Source organism: Ornithodoros turicata, chromosome 2 (genome assembly GCF_037126465.1).
Source record: "Ornithodoros turicata isolate Travis chromosome 2, ASM3712646v1, whole genome shotgun sequence".
NCBI lineage: Eukaryota > Metazoa > Arthropoda > Arachnida > Ixodida > Argasidae > Ornithodoros > Ornithodoros turicata.
Window position 1 is genome coordinate 32,951,186 of NC_088202.1, and position 14,498 is coordinate 32,965,683.

The 14,498-nt window shown below is 48.1% G+C and overlaps 2 protein-coding genes across 2 annotated transcripts; both read left to right on the forward strand.

The window, feature by feature from the left end:
* The first annotated feature begins 7,168 nt into the window (after window positions 1–7,168).
* On the forward strand, window positions 7,169–8,905 carry LOC135384514 (uncharacterized). Its single transcript, XM_064613712.1, has one exon. The coding sequence runs from the start codon at window positions 7,169–7,171 to the stop codon at window positions 8,903–8,905; it is 1,737 nt and encodes a 578-aa protein (XP_064469782.1).
* Window positions 8,906–9,112: 207 nt separating this feature from the next.
* Window positions 9,113–14,297, forward strand: LOC135383326 (uncharacterized). Its single transcript, XM_064612836.1, has 3 exons — window positions 9,113–9,382; window positions 9,581–9,859; window positions 10,289–14,297. The coding sequence occupies exons 1-3, from the start codon at window positions 9,131–9,133 to the stop codon at window positions 14,240–14,242; spliced, it is 4,485 nt and encodes a 1,494-aa protein (XP_064468906.1). The 5' UTR covers window positions 9,113–9,130; the 3' UTR covers window positions 14,243–14,297.
* Window positions 14,298–14,498: the final 201 nt, after the last annotated feature.

Consider the following 14,498-nt stretch of genomic DNA (forward strand, 5'->3'; position numbering starts at 1 on the left):
CAAAATCTGCTGGCATATGTTTTCTTGAACGGGAAAAACTATCATCACCGTATTTGCATCCTGCTCTGTGCGAGTGTCTTCTGTAGATCTTACTGAGTCAACGAATGCAACAACTCAGGGAAAAGAGGCGCTGATTCGTTGATTTCCGGGCGTATGAGGCTTGCATGTTTGTGTCGTCCCTAAGTGTGGTCTGCCTCGGCCAAATCTCGTTGGTTACTGAGTCAGCTGACCATTTTCTCAGATCACGTCAGAATGTGACATAACAGCTTTTGTAAACCATTTACAGTCGACCCCCGTTTATCCGGACTTCATTTATCCGGATCCCGCAGTATCCGGACAAAAGGCACGGGAACGGATTTTCCTCCATGTATTTTGTTCTCGTTTATCCGGACTTCAGCTTCCGGACTCGGACAAGAATTCCAGAAAACGAAAGTCGAAAATTCTTGTAATCCAGCTTCAGTTATCCGGACTACCGTGGGTAAGAGGAGACGCTGACCCCGCTTCGTCACCCTTTTCGCTGTGTTGGGGTTATTCCCGTCACACGTCAGGGACCTACATTCCTCCGTAGGGGAGACAACCGTACACGATGACCCCCTTTTCTGTTTGTGTGCGTTGGGTCACGTTGACCAGTCGAGTCATTTGGAAATATCTGGAGCAACTGTCCGGTTCTAGAGGTTCTACATTCCCCGGTTCTACATTCCCCTAGCTGAGCTGCGACCCCTGATGCAGAGGCTCACTGCGACTGCCGTCGATGATGCTGCGGTTTCTGACTACGTTGACGTTGATAAGGATGATGACGCGTGTGCAGCTATGACTGATGACGGTGTGATTGCTGCTGTTGCCTCCGATGATGTGCAGCAAGACGGTGCCGATGACGCCAGTGAGAAACAAGGCTCCGACATTGACACTTTGAGTCCGCACTGACATTCTTCGAGCAGCGCAACAGCGTGGCTCAACTCTATGCACTGAGCAAAAGTTTGCAGGAATCGAGTGCCTACACTACTATGTAACAGCTGTCATTGGCGAGATTTCTGTGGTTTAATTAAACCTTGCTCTGTAGGACGTTTCTATTCGGTCGTTTCATTTATCCGGATGCATGCCCCGGTATCCGGACGATTTCGCCGGGAACGGCACCGTCCGGATAAACGGGGGTCGACTGTATTATGATCCGCTGCTGATTTATTATGATCTGCTATGTGACTGTGTTAATGTTAAGTCACCTGTTTGGGTTTGGTAGTACCAGTTAGCTTCCTTGTAATGTAACATGTAGGTAACGCATGGAGGACAAAGAGGAGGAATTGGCTAGACTGGGGTAGGAGCTCACACTGGCATAGCTGAACAAAAAAAAAATGTAGGCCAAACTTCACATAACAGACAAATAGCAATATTTTCAGCAACCATTGATTAGTTTATAATAGGCGCAAGTGCATATAGCCCGTCCATGGACTGATTTTTTTATTTTTCGAGAAATCATTTTTTCGCAATTATAAGGGCTGGCGATATGTTCTACATCCCAAGTCAATGCATTAATTAGGTTTCGTTTAATTAATGGAGGTAGAAGCTCGGTGCAAATGCAACATCGGTTTCCTTGTGTGCCGCTGAAAAGCACGCTCGAGACCATTTAGCACGACGACATGGCCCCAAAATAATGGCTATGTGATGGTAAGTCTTGGAGCGTTCTTTTTGCCCTTTCACTTCAACGTGAAGGAGAAACAACGCTGCAGAACTGCAACACGCATATTTAATGTAATGTCGCGCAGGATGCAAGTTTCATAGCCATTTCATATTTCAGTACAATATTTATAAGCTTCAAAATAGGTGCAAGGGTACCGTTGCATACAATGAAGTAGCTGGTACCGTAAATTTTAAACCTCTTCTTGGCGTGGGTGCTTATACTGATCTGTAAATAAACATACTTGAGGATTTCTCAATGTGAAGATCATAGGAGAGAAAGGAAGGCAAATTAATGCAACGGAGGATGCCCTTCATTTCTCGCACTTGTGATATCAGTTACTTATTGCTCTTGGTTTGGAGACACAGTTCCGACATCAGATAAGCAGAATTTGCAGTGTAAGTCCGCGAGAATAAAAAATATACACATGATGACGAATAGCAAAAGGAGACAAGGGCAGGGTAGAAGTAGACAGGACAACTGCAGACTCTCAACTGAAGTTTACTCAAGGGACACGGCATCTTAAACGCTAATATCTAGGTCACTGACTATCACCTAAAAATGTGCAGAGAGGACAAAGGTTTATGCTGCCGGCTGGGAGATAGCACTCAACATCTTATCCATGCGTAGAAAATCTATTTCCACATCTGCCAACGTGACAGAAGGGGAGCTGACACATTTGTCTTTACACGTGGCAATAAGAAATGCCTCCATTATCTCCCGCACCAACTGATCTTTATGAGCTGCCAGCACCTCGGTCTGATTGAAAAGAGGCATACACTTACAATCACGGCAATGGACGCTCAAGTGACCGCATGGGGTTCTTCCAAGTGAAGAGGCATGTTCCTTAAGCCTAATGTTAAGGCATCTACATGATTGACCAACATAGCATCTGCCACACTGAAGCGGTATGCGGTAGACGATATCAAACTTGCAATCCACGAATGGCTGTCGATGTTTCGCATTACATATTCTATAGGCCTTTTTGGTGCATTTATTCTTGCGCATAGAGACTGCAATTTCAACGGAGCAGTAAAGACAACATTCACTCCACATCTCGTAGCCACTTCTTTCAAATTGTGAGATACCCTGTGGATATACGGGGTGGCTACTGGCCTACAACTTAGCGGTCTGCCCTAGCGGGTGGCTGATGATTACTGAACTCCCTCAAGAGGACCTCCGCAGTTGACAGCAACACTTGCTCAGGGTAGCCCACATTCCTCATTCGTCATCATGAACTTAAACCACCTACCCCGGATTGTTCCTATTGTGTAAAAAATATACAGACATTTTTTCAAGGGCTGTGAGAAAATTTCATGGTTTTTGAGACCTTGAAAATGTCATTCTTAGGTTCCAGGCTATTCAAAGACCAGTGAGAACAGAGTGCTTGAAGTAGTATGTCTATCTAGATACATATCTTGCAGCTTTTGCATGTCAAATCGTTGCCTAGGAAGGTGCGTGAATCAATGTGGATGTTCCTGAATTTAGAATCTTATTGCGTTACACGTCGACCGTCTGCCGGTCACAGAAAATGAAGGCACCTCTGCTAACTTAACTTGTTCATCAGAAGGAAAATAGTTTTTGCTTGCAAACAAACAGTTTCCTGACATTAGTATGCAACGTATTTGCAGAAAGGCCTTTCGATTTATTGGTACGCAGACTCCCAAAGAAAACAACACGCAGGAAAATATACAGGCAGGTTCCGATTTCACGACTCTACGGTTCTGAGGCTGGAACACACACAGACGGACAAACACAACACATCCACAAGCTGCCGGTATCTGGCTTTTCGTCGATCGTCATTTTTCAACTCTCTGATTTCAAAACCAAGGCAGTCCTGTAGGAGAATGGCAATGTGCCGTGCCATGACGATAAAATATGTCTGCGACTATGTTCACAATATGACAGGTGTCCACCATAGCTAGAGCCAACGCCGAGAACTGATCTTGTGACTTAGGACACGAATTCGAAGCAGGACGTACTCAAATCTGACAGGCGGGCAGCAGAACAAAGCACTAATTGCAATGTCAACAGAATCGCGCGAATTCAACCTCCCTTTGTTATTTTACAAACCAACCAACCAACCAGAATCCTGATAGCCGGCGAAAAACACAGCAAGCGATTCGCTCAGGGTCGGTACTCTCCTCCCCAGCCCAACGCAAAGAACCACACCCAGCGTGGAACTGTTTTCGGACGGGGGAGCCAAAAGCCTTCGCTGGTCTGGGGCTGCCGTTCCTGTCGACCAATCAGAGACGATTTATTTTCAAAGCTTGAATCTGGAGCGTTTATATCGCAAAAGTTGGTTTTTACGGCGTTATCTTTACACCGTGAATTTTTTCGTTATTTATTTTGAGGAGTTTATTCTCGAAGTTTATTTTGCGAAGTGCAAACCAGAGTGATCCCGTCATCGCTGGTACTGAAACTCATTCTCGCCAGCGATGGATCAAGAAAGGCGAATTGGATGGGAAATCACCAGTCCCAAAGTCTACGAAAGGACAGAAACCATCGCCGAAGAGCTGACTGCTTGACGAAAACGTTTTGTCATCGTTATTCGTTGGTCGGACATTTCGGATACGTGCACCATGAGTTTAAGCTTTGTTGATTACGGCGTGTGTGTTGATGATCAAGGGTACGCTTTGAAAGACATGTAAGTGCTGAGTCAAGTTTGTGTTGTATTTGGTTACTGTTTCGTGTGATTTCTTGTAAGGGATCCCCATCTCGATGGTGAATGCTCACGCTTATGAAAGCCATGTAAATAACAGTAGTGTGACTTGAGGCTGTTTTGATACTGCTACTAATGTGAAGAAATCACAAGAGGCGCAGTGCAAACGAATGAATCGGAACCTTGCTGTTTCAACGTCACTGCGCATTTAGGTAGCAATTGCAGACTGATGTTTACATAAGGGTAATTTTACGCCGAATGATGCAAAGGTCCTCCCCCCCCCACCCCACCCCGCTCAGTTCTTTATAAAGAAAAAAAAACTTCGGTCTACCAATATGCATTTGCCGAAGTTTAACTAAAAAATATGGAATCTCTCTGCAGTAACGACGTCTGCACATATTTGTATTTGGGCAAGTCCGCCCTCTCGGCTTCTTCCTTTGTAATATGGTTTATCTTTTGTGTAAATTTGGACCCCCCCCCCCCCCGAAACTGAAGAGTAGTTAAATATATTTTATATATATATAAACTCTTTTGCATATGCTTATTGGTAGGACGGATTATCTATGGCATCGTTTTCTAAAAAGAACTGAGGGGTTTTGGGCACATACCTGCCGACTCTCCCAAAAAATTGGGGACTTGGGCTTTGCTTCTCAAGTTTTCCTTTAAGAGCTGCGCGAACGTATTCCTCAAGAATTAGACAGCCCGTAACACGCATTTCGCGGCATGACCATCCATGACTGGAGGTGGCGGCAGATATCGTGCTTCGTTGAGTCAGTGTGTCTCGAAGAGACGTGCTATCGTCCTATCGTCAGCCCACTCTGGTACAGTAGTTTCGTCTGCTCCGACCGCGCTCTCCAAGCAGAAGAAATATCTGTACGTGTTCCTCAAACGTGCCATGTGCCTTTTCACATTCACAGGTTTTCTGGTTGAGCAAAACCAGCCGCAGAGCGGAAGCTACCACGCATGATCGCTATTCCAGAAGATGTCCCCCAAACGTGGCAGAGCGAAGGGCTACAGGTGTGGAAAGACGAAGACCACTGCCATCACCGTTCAAAATGGGTGCGACTGAGCGAAATGCAATGTCCTGAAATGATGCGTCATCGCAATTGCGGTTGATGGAACAACGATAGCGCCTCACAGCTCCGCCATTAGTGGCTACGTATGACGTAGAGAAATTGCAATACAGTTGCTGTACTATTTCGAACGCCCAAGATTAATGCCCCCCCCCCCCCCCCCCCATCTTCCGCGGTCGCTCTGCGGGCAGTCTCCCGAATTTTGAGTTCGTCGGTTCGGTTGAGTTCGCAGGTGTGCAAGCAGGACGTTTGGATCATTTGGCGAATGAATGACCCGTAAGGATTGCCTGGTGTCATTTGTTCATAGGACTAATTTACATTAATCAAATAGTTGTCAGCTGAGCATAACAGTGTTCAGGTGACAAATATTGAACTGCGGTGTTATGAACGTCATAAAATTTACTATCTAGTCGATTCCTTTCTGTATGTCAGTTAGAAAGCATTATGCATGCAGGCATTCTACCAAAGTGTAGTACATTATACAGCTTTTTTGGTGGTCAATATCTATTGAAATTTGTTGGTAAATTATTTTAACTTGATATTTTGCGTTTGAGGACTTACAGAGTCAGCCTCATCATGGAACATAAGTAACTGGAGTTTAATATTTCAATATTATTTCTAGAAGCTCAACAATATTTGTGTGATATTATGGACATTACAATCTAGTCATTGTCTAGCCCTTGATAAGCTCCTGTACCATTATTGTCTTGTCGCGATGCTGCGCGAACGTAAATTGCTCTGGCTCTTCACTTTTGCAGTGTTTTAATAGCTTTACCCAAAATAAAGTTTTGTCAAAATGTGCTTCATGTGTGAGCTAGTGCATGCCACTTTCACACGCACAACACACATTCCTGAAACAGCACACACATACAGAGAAGCTTTTAGGTGTGGTCTAAGTAAAGGCTAATGAAGGTGTAATCCTAGACATTATGGCTAATTAAGGGCTATTACAGGGCTAGAAGCCGCCTCAGTCTTGTATATAAAAGGTCTAAAGTTGGGCTAGGGTAAGACTGGATGTCTAAATTGAGATGTCCAGGTGGCGTAACCTTAGCTATGCTAGAGGAAGGCTACAGGAACTCCCCTAGACATTAAGACTATTGGGAGACGTCTTGACCATTAGTCCAAATTTAGACGTTGATGAGACATTGATTATCCCACCTTTGGCTACATGGGAAGCTTCTTGTTACCGACCCAGAGAAGGAAATCGGTCAGTCTTGTGTGTGAGCGGGGGCTGGACGCACTTTTTGAGCGAAAGCTCCATCCCTAGTCGCGTGAAGTACTTGTTTAAAGCCAGTTGCAAGCGGCAGCCCTGAAAAAGGCAGCATGCCCTTCTCGCATTACCAGTCAAACAAAATGAAGCTGTATGGCAGAAAGAAAGACGGTTTCCTAGAGCTTCTACGCTTTCCCGGCACCGGATAATGATAATTTGAGTAGGTTTACGTAACAGCAATTCATACGAAGCTGAGCGATATTTTCTTAATGAAGTGTCGTCGTTTACCATCACGTGTTCCTGTTACCGATACGATTGAACAAGAAGAAGAGAAAGCGTCATTAGTCGTAATGCCTCGTGCTGTAGCACAACATCACAAAATTTCCGTATCCGCTGTCCGTATCCCTCCCTATATTCTCTCCTGGGTCAGGAATTTTCTCTCTGGAAGATCTTTCCAATGCTCGGACCGCCACCTCGTTTCTTCCCCTCATCAGCTGTTTAGAGGGGTGCCTCAAGGTTCTGTCCTTTCCCCTCTGCTCTTTAACATACTCATGAGCTCCCTTCCATTGGACGCGAATATTCTGACAATCACTTACGCAGATGACATCGCCTTTTTCGCCTCGGCCTCATCCCTGCACTTGTTGTACACGCTGACCCAGCAATACATCGACACTATTGTGGCCTGGACCACATCCGCTCATCTGAGTCTAAAGGTCCAGAAATGTGCCGTGCTCCTATTTCCGCCTGTGGGCTTCCGTGGTGCGGTGCCCAGCTTCAATCTTTTGATAGGCAACGATCGCATCGACCAACCTGAGTCTCTGAAGTATCTGGGTGTGTGGTATGACCACAGGATGGATTGGGGCCGCCACATTGACCACATCAGCCGAAGAGCCTCCGCGGCACTGGGTTGCATCCAGCGTTGTTCCAGCGTTCGTGTTGGTATGCGCAGGAATGCCCTTCTTTATGTCTATCGTTGCTATGTCCGTCCCATCCTCGAATATGGCTGTGTCCTTTTCTCTCATCTCCCAGACTACCGGATAAGCAAGCTGCTCGTCTTAGAGAGGAAAGCGCTCCGCATGTGTCTCGGCCTTCCCAGGTATACTGCTAACGACGCCCTGTATCTTGAGGCGGGTGTGCTCCCACTGAAAGCCCGCTTTCATCTTTTAACAGTGAGCACTTTCCTGTCTCTGGCGCAGAGCCCTCTTGCTTCTCACCACATTGAATCGTTCAGAGATTTGGGTTCCTGGACTAGCAGGCGGTGGCGCAGATCCAATATTCCCCAGTTGCTATTTGCCCAATCTCTCCTGTCGCCCCTGAATGTTTCGCTTGCCCATGTCCCCCAGCCGGTTGTGCCTCCCGCGCCAGCCTCTGTCCAGGTTCTCAGCATCTTTCATTCGGATGCCAAACATGCCCCTCTCACTTATTTGAAAGCAGAGCTTGACACTCACATGTCTCAGTTTCCCAATCACCTGGTCATCGCCACGGACGCATCTGTCTCTGAGGAACGGGCGGGAGTTGGCATTGTCATTCCGCAGCTCGACTTGCACAGTCCCGTCCGCCTCCCGGACTACACACCGGTCTTTCACAGTGAGTTTCTAGCCATGCTCCTAGCGCTGATGAGGGTTCCCATCGCTTTCAAAATGGTGCCCCTCCTCTCTGACTCTCTTTCTGTGATTTCCTCCCTTGAGAGCCCTACAAGCCCCTTGCTCGCCACCTTAGTTGCTTTTGCACCCAGCCACATCTCCCATCTCCTTGCCACCTGGATTCCTGGTCACCGCGGTCTCCCGCTCAACGAAGCCGCTGACACCCTGGCTAATATGGCACTCTCTGGGCCAATCCTGGATGTCCTTCCTCCAATAGCTGACATCGTCCGGGCGCGCTACAAACGCTTCCTTTCACTCGCGCGGCGTCGCCCTCCACGCCCTGGCTATGAACACCTCTTATTCCGCTGGAATCCTGAGCATTGTGGCTGCCGTGAGTTCGAAACTTCTGTAACGCGTGCTCGGTGCCTCTCCCTCCCATTGAACTTCTATCTTCACCGTGCTGGCCTCGAATCGGCACCTGCGTGCCCGCACTGCGGACAAGCCGAGACTGTCCATCACTTCTTTCTCGACCGCCCCTCCTACGCCACCATTCGTCGTCGCCTTCTCGTCCCCCCTCTTCTCTCCATCGGTGCTCAGCTCTCCCTGACATCTCTGCTATCCCTTGGAGCCTCCCATAGTGGCGTTAGGGACCGCGCTGTTCTCCATAGTATCATGTCATTCATCTCCAGCTCTAACCGATTCTAACTCTTTTGAGTGGATCCAACTCTGAGTGGATCTAACTCTGAGTGGATCTAACTCTGAGTGGATCTAACTCTGAGTGGATCTAACTCTGAGTGGATCTAACTCTTTTTTAACATCCTGTTGACCGCACCTCAGTAGTCCTGGCCAATCTCCCTAGCGGATAAGCGCCATCCCGCTTGAGGAGCAACAACAACAACAACAACAACAAAATTTCAGTTACACGTTCCAATGATAGCGCAACCGTGTTATGCATTCCCAGCCAGGGCGTCAGTCGGAAGGTCGCCGGTGATGGCGGACCGCCGGTGGCCTCGTATCGCCGCGGTCCTAGTCTGCATGGCCTCCATCGTCTCCGAGGTCCTGCCACTCGGAGCTGTTGGGTCCAACGCGACCACCGGATTATGGAACTTGGAAACGAGCAAGCGCATCAGAAGTAGGGACACAGAGGTCATCTTTGAGGACGTAGATAGCGAAAGACACCAGGTAACGTAAAGCAAGCGTACAGTTACGTCGACATTTATATCAAACATACCCTGCAAAATAACGCTTGCTGAAAGTCTATTTTGCGATTATTTTGGGCCAAGTTTGCAATGTTCGCAATGTCTTGTCTCTCGTATTGATTCGTTCTATGACTCACGTTCTTGGAGATTGCGCTGGTTAATCATTGTTGCATCATTTCAGAGCAAACGTCCCTTGGACTGGCCTCTGTTGGTTGGAATAGTTATAACTATTCTGCTCTTGCTCCTGCTTTGTGTATTGGTCTTCCGACTGCCCACATCCCAGCCCAAGTACACCCGGCTCCACCCCGTACGTGACTGGAAAAATCCAGTCGAGACTTTCACATACATCGACATTTCCAACGAGGACTACCACTACCCAGGGATGCCCGGCTGGACACATAATTCGGTACCCTGCGGGCAGCATCACTGTAGCAACTCGCGCTTTGCTGTCAAATTCGAGGTAACTACTCCTTTCTACCCTCTCGATTTACATCCCAGGTTTGCGAATACGAGGTGTGGTTCTTCGTTCATGCGAGCAAATACAGCTTGTTGGTGGCCTGGTATGAAGAGACAGTTACGTAGTCCGCAACACAAACAGCGAGAAGCAAGTGTTGGCTAATCAAAAACGATCCTACCATGCATCTAGCGGGAAACGGAGCCCATTTCTAGGGGCCGAATCACTTACAGCGAAATAACAAATGGTGGGGCGTACGACGCGCTGTTTTTGTTGACTGGCGAAGAGAGTTTCAGACCGCTGAGAGTTATCAAAACGGAGAGGAGACACAGAAATGAACCGTAGTGGTCCAGCCTCAGTAGCAGGCTGCTGTCTCCTCAATGCAGTGACGTCGCAACGTCATTCACGGATTCATTCGCTGTACATTTTTTACAGAATGAAAAGTCCACGGATTCCAACATGGTCGACGTCCCAGCAGCAGTGAGCAGCAGTGCTAGAGGAGACACGAGCGCACAGGAGACACGAGCAGCGGACCGTAACAAGCAACAAGCAGGTCATAGACACCACACTGACCGACATCACGCCTATTTTGACCGAAATGGGCGCCAAATATACAGAATTTCATCGACGGAGACAATCGACTCTCCAACAGGTGAAGAGTCATCTTACAAACGGTTGAGACCAGCAGACAGTCCTGAAACGTTAGACACCACCATCATTCGTTCATCTCGAGAAACGCTTTTGCACGCTAGTTCTGCCTCTGGCGTCGCCATATGCCGCCAACAGGTCATCCCAGAAGCCAAAACACGCCGCCCTCCGGACCCCGCAATGCTCGCTTCTGCTGCGCCTAACTCTGTCGGTACATCACCTTCCCATGGTTCATCTTCAGTGACGTCTGAAGCCGAGACTCCGCAGACGCAGTTGGAGAAAGTGCAATCGTCCGCAGCTCACCTACAGCTCGTCGCCGATGATCCTCTGACTAGTCTACGTCCACCAAAATTTATTATGGTTCTTCCATATAACCCGATTTCAACATGTTCAACGTACTCGTCAGGCCAACGCTACGCGCAAGAATCGACGTCGGAGGAAACATTCGTCCAGATCGTAGGTGGGATTTCTAGCGAACAAGTTTCTATGCCCGCCACCACAGAAGAGCTCACTGGGAAAACACGGGTTAGACGAGAAACTCCGATGCCATACTCTGCTTCCGTCACCACTCCGGAAAGCGATGCACCGGCACTAGGAAAAAGGGCTGTGACTCCAGCGCAGGAACAAGCCCGACTCACAAGTCGCAGTCCATTATATGTGACGAGAACAGTATCGCATGAAGAAACTTCGACTGAAGAGAGGCCGGGGGCGTCGGCACTTGCTTCTAGGAAAGACAGCCGTGGCGAAGACATTGTCTGCCAAGACGAAATTCCCGAGGAAATTCGTCGTGATAGAACGCAATCAGTTGAAGGTGTTCTGGACCAAACTATGGAAGACCAGGTCAAACCCACCAGTTTGTTGTTTCATCACCGTTCGGACACTGTAACGGCCGCCATACCTCACGAGCCAAAGAGTAGCCCATCTGCACCAACAGCGCAGATGAATGCTAAAAATGTTCAAGGGCATATCGAAGGCTCGTCCGAGTTTCCGCCCAGGGTATACAAACCGCGATCTGTCGCTCCGAATGAGTGGTGTCCAAAAGCGCTCGACGCCAGAACGTCAGGTTCAAAGGAACTGTCAGTACCGGTTACGGAGAGAGTGGCTTATTTTGATGGTAAGCACACTGCTCCCAAGCAAGCTGCGCCTGATACGTTAATCAATGGCACTCCCGGAGAGCCAGACGCTTCTTATGAAAGGCAATTACCATCACCAGCGAAGGCACCTCACCGGAAAACGGAACAATGGATAGACGAGAGCCCCCCTGGAAGTATATCAGGAAAACCGGTATGGGAATTTATTACGCCAGGAAAGTTACCAAAAGAAAAGCTCGTCTTACCTATACCACCCATTAGAGCAACCTCAGAATCGCAGAGCCCTTTGCGGGCTCGTGACGAACAACTAAATCTAACTTGTGGAATCACTTTTGGAAGGAAAACTGACAAGCATGGCTCCACAGAACCGTTCAGCCTGGATGACACAACAGCGACAAAAGCATCACCTAGTGCAGAGACCTTCGCGCCTGCATCCACAACCAGAGACGTTTTTATTCAACAACTTAATACAGAGATAGGTACCAAGCAACTGACGCCTCCTAGCACATCCCCTCGAAGCAAGACAAGCTTCCTTCGTACTTTGGAGAAAGGAGTGGACACTGAGGTTAATCACCTATCCTTCGAAGAACGCCCTAGTATTGAATACTTCCCTCAAGGTCGTACGCTAGCCACTCCGATAGCTGCAAAGCGGACAAGCGTTCCGGACACGAAGCGAGATCAAGCGGAGGCCAGCGGCAAGCAACCTGCCCATGCAACCATTCAACATGACTCGGATATACAAGGACAGCTGGTAGAACTACAGCACGCAAACGTTACGCCCTGTTTACAGTCGGGGGAAGTGACACCTCGGGAGACTGCTGGTTCAGTGGAACTTCCTGAATCATACGAGTTGGTTGAATACCCGTCACCTAGTCGAAGGTCACTGGAGGTTCATCCAGTGTTCCCAATAACGGCTCGAGATGGCACTGCTCTACGCACACTGCCTGTTCCAGGACCCGTCGAAGAGGTGCCCCAACACCAGAGACAAATAATGGACGTGTCTAGCACAGTCTCGGAAGAGCTGGAATCGTCCGTAACGCCTACCAACCTACAAAGTATAGCTAGTGGAACGAGTATACCAGACGAGTCGACGTCTAAACCGACCGCAATTCTAACACGACCAAACTTTCTATCTGAAGAACTGCCCAGCTCCGAGGAATATCAGAAATTGTCTGCTTTGGCGAAACAAGATGAGCCTGTCCCCATTGGCAGAAAGCGCAGCGGTGATAACTCGTGGGAGCTTTTGCCCGAGGACCAAGACAATTCAATAGTACTGAGGGGGCCGCTCCGTATCGCTGAATCTCCTAGTCCGATGTTGCAATACCCAATGTTTTCCACCGCTCCTCCAGAAAAGGATGACAGCGTCAACGTTTTGCAAGAGCTTCAAAGCGCTGAACAACAATTGTTACCCTGCACAGAGGGTATAGAACTACCTTTTCGTGCGCCAAAACATAGCTCGCCTGAACGATATCTGGTTCCTGTAACAGAACAAATTATTCTACCAACTGAGAGAACACTACTGTATCCTGCAATAGAAGCAGTTCAGGAAGCAAAAATAGTACATGAAACAGTCGAAGCTACTTCGAACTTTGGCAATGAAACAGGACTTGATAAAAGTGAAGGGCAGCAAATGCAAGTGAAGTCAGCCGGCTCACCTGAGGAAGACCATGCTGATGAACTTGCAGTAGTGGAGCAAGATGTCACAGAAGGAAGTACAGCACCAACACTACCGGCACAACTGGAAGGATTGCTCTCAGATATCGCTTTGACTATAACAGAGAGTAAAGAGATCCCAAGAGAAATTGCGGTTTCCGAATCCATCAGCCAGCTCGTCAAATCGATACACGAGATTACTAGTCGCAGGGATGGAATCTCAGCACAGGAGGAGGAAGCGAAGCTAGAGTGGTCGGTTACTAAGGCATCCGATTCGATGTCATCTGCCCTCAAAAATCTGGACGTAACTGAGGAGGAACGTCCAAGTATTCAAGAAGAGGAGCGTCCAGCTCTCACTTTGTTGTACCGTCCGAGCATCGAGTACCTACCTCTTGTTTCTATTGATGGTTCGAGCTCTAGTGAGGTGGTCAAGGAGACGAGAAACGAAACCCAAAACAGCACCAGTACATGGTCTCACATGAACTTTCCTAAAGGTCTCATCAACCAGTACCACAGTCCCGGCCTGCTGTCGCGTTCAACCGTTGCTTTGTCACGCTTGCCTGGAAGAGGGATTGATCATGCTATGGTAGCCGCTTCTGAGGTTGCAGAACCATCTAGTGGGAACGCTATCGTTCCCGTCTCTCCTGCGGATGGAACGCTTTTCCCAGGTGGGCCTATGTCCCCAAGCAAGGGTGCGAACCAGATCCGACAGGATGTGGTAGAGTTCCCAACCGAGTCAACTTCTGGCAAAACACGGGCATCGGACGTCTCTGGCTTCTATGATGGCACCAATCCAGAATATCAGGCGACGTCCTCTGTCGAAGCCCCAGGGGGTAACATGCTCTCAACGACAGAAGTGGAAGCTCGACCTCCTTCCGATGATGCTGTGCAGTCCAGTGAGCACTCCAATTTGATGTCTTCAACGGCGATCCAGTCCTTAGAAGCTTCAGCTGAGCCTTCTACGGGTGGAACTGATTTTGATATAAATAAGGAATAAGATGGTCACAAGAAGTTAAAATTGCTTATTGATACAAATACAATGTAATGAGACAGCTGTCGTGTCGTAGTGCATGATAGAGGCATATAGGAGCTGTTGTGTGTCTAGTGGCTATTTTGAAGTAGCCATCGAGCAATCGTACAAGCAAGCAAGCATCGAGCAAGTACTGTCTACAGCATTATCACTGCATAAGGCATCTTAAGGCCTTCAAATCTGGAAAATTTGTTTCACCTTCGATAGAAAGCTATACGGCTGG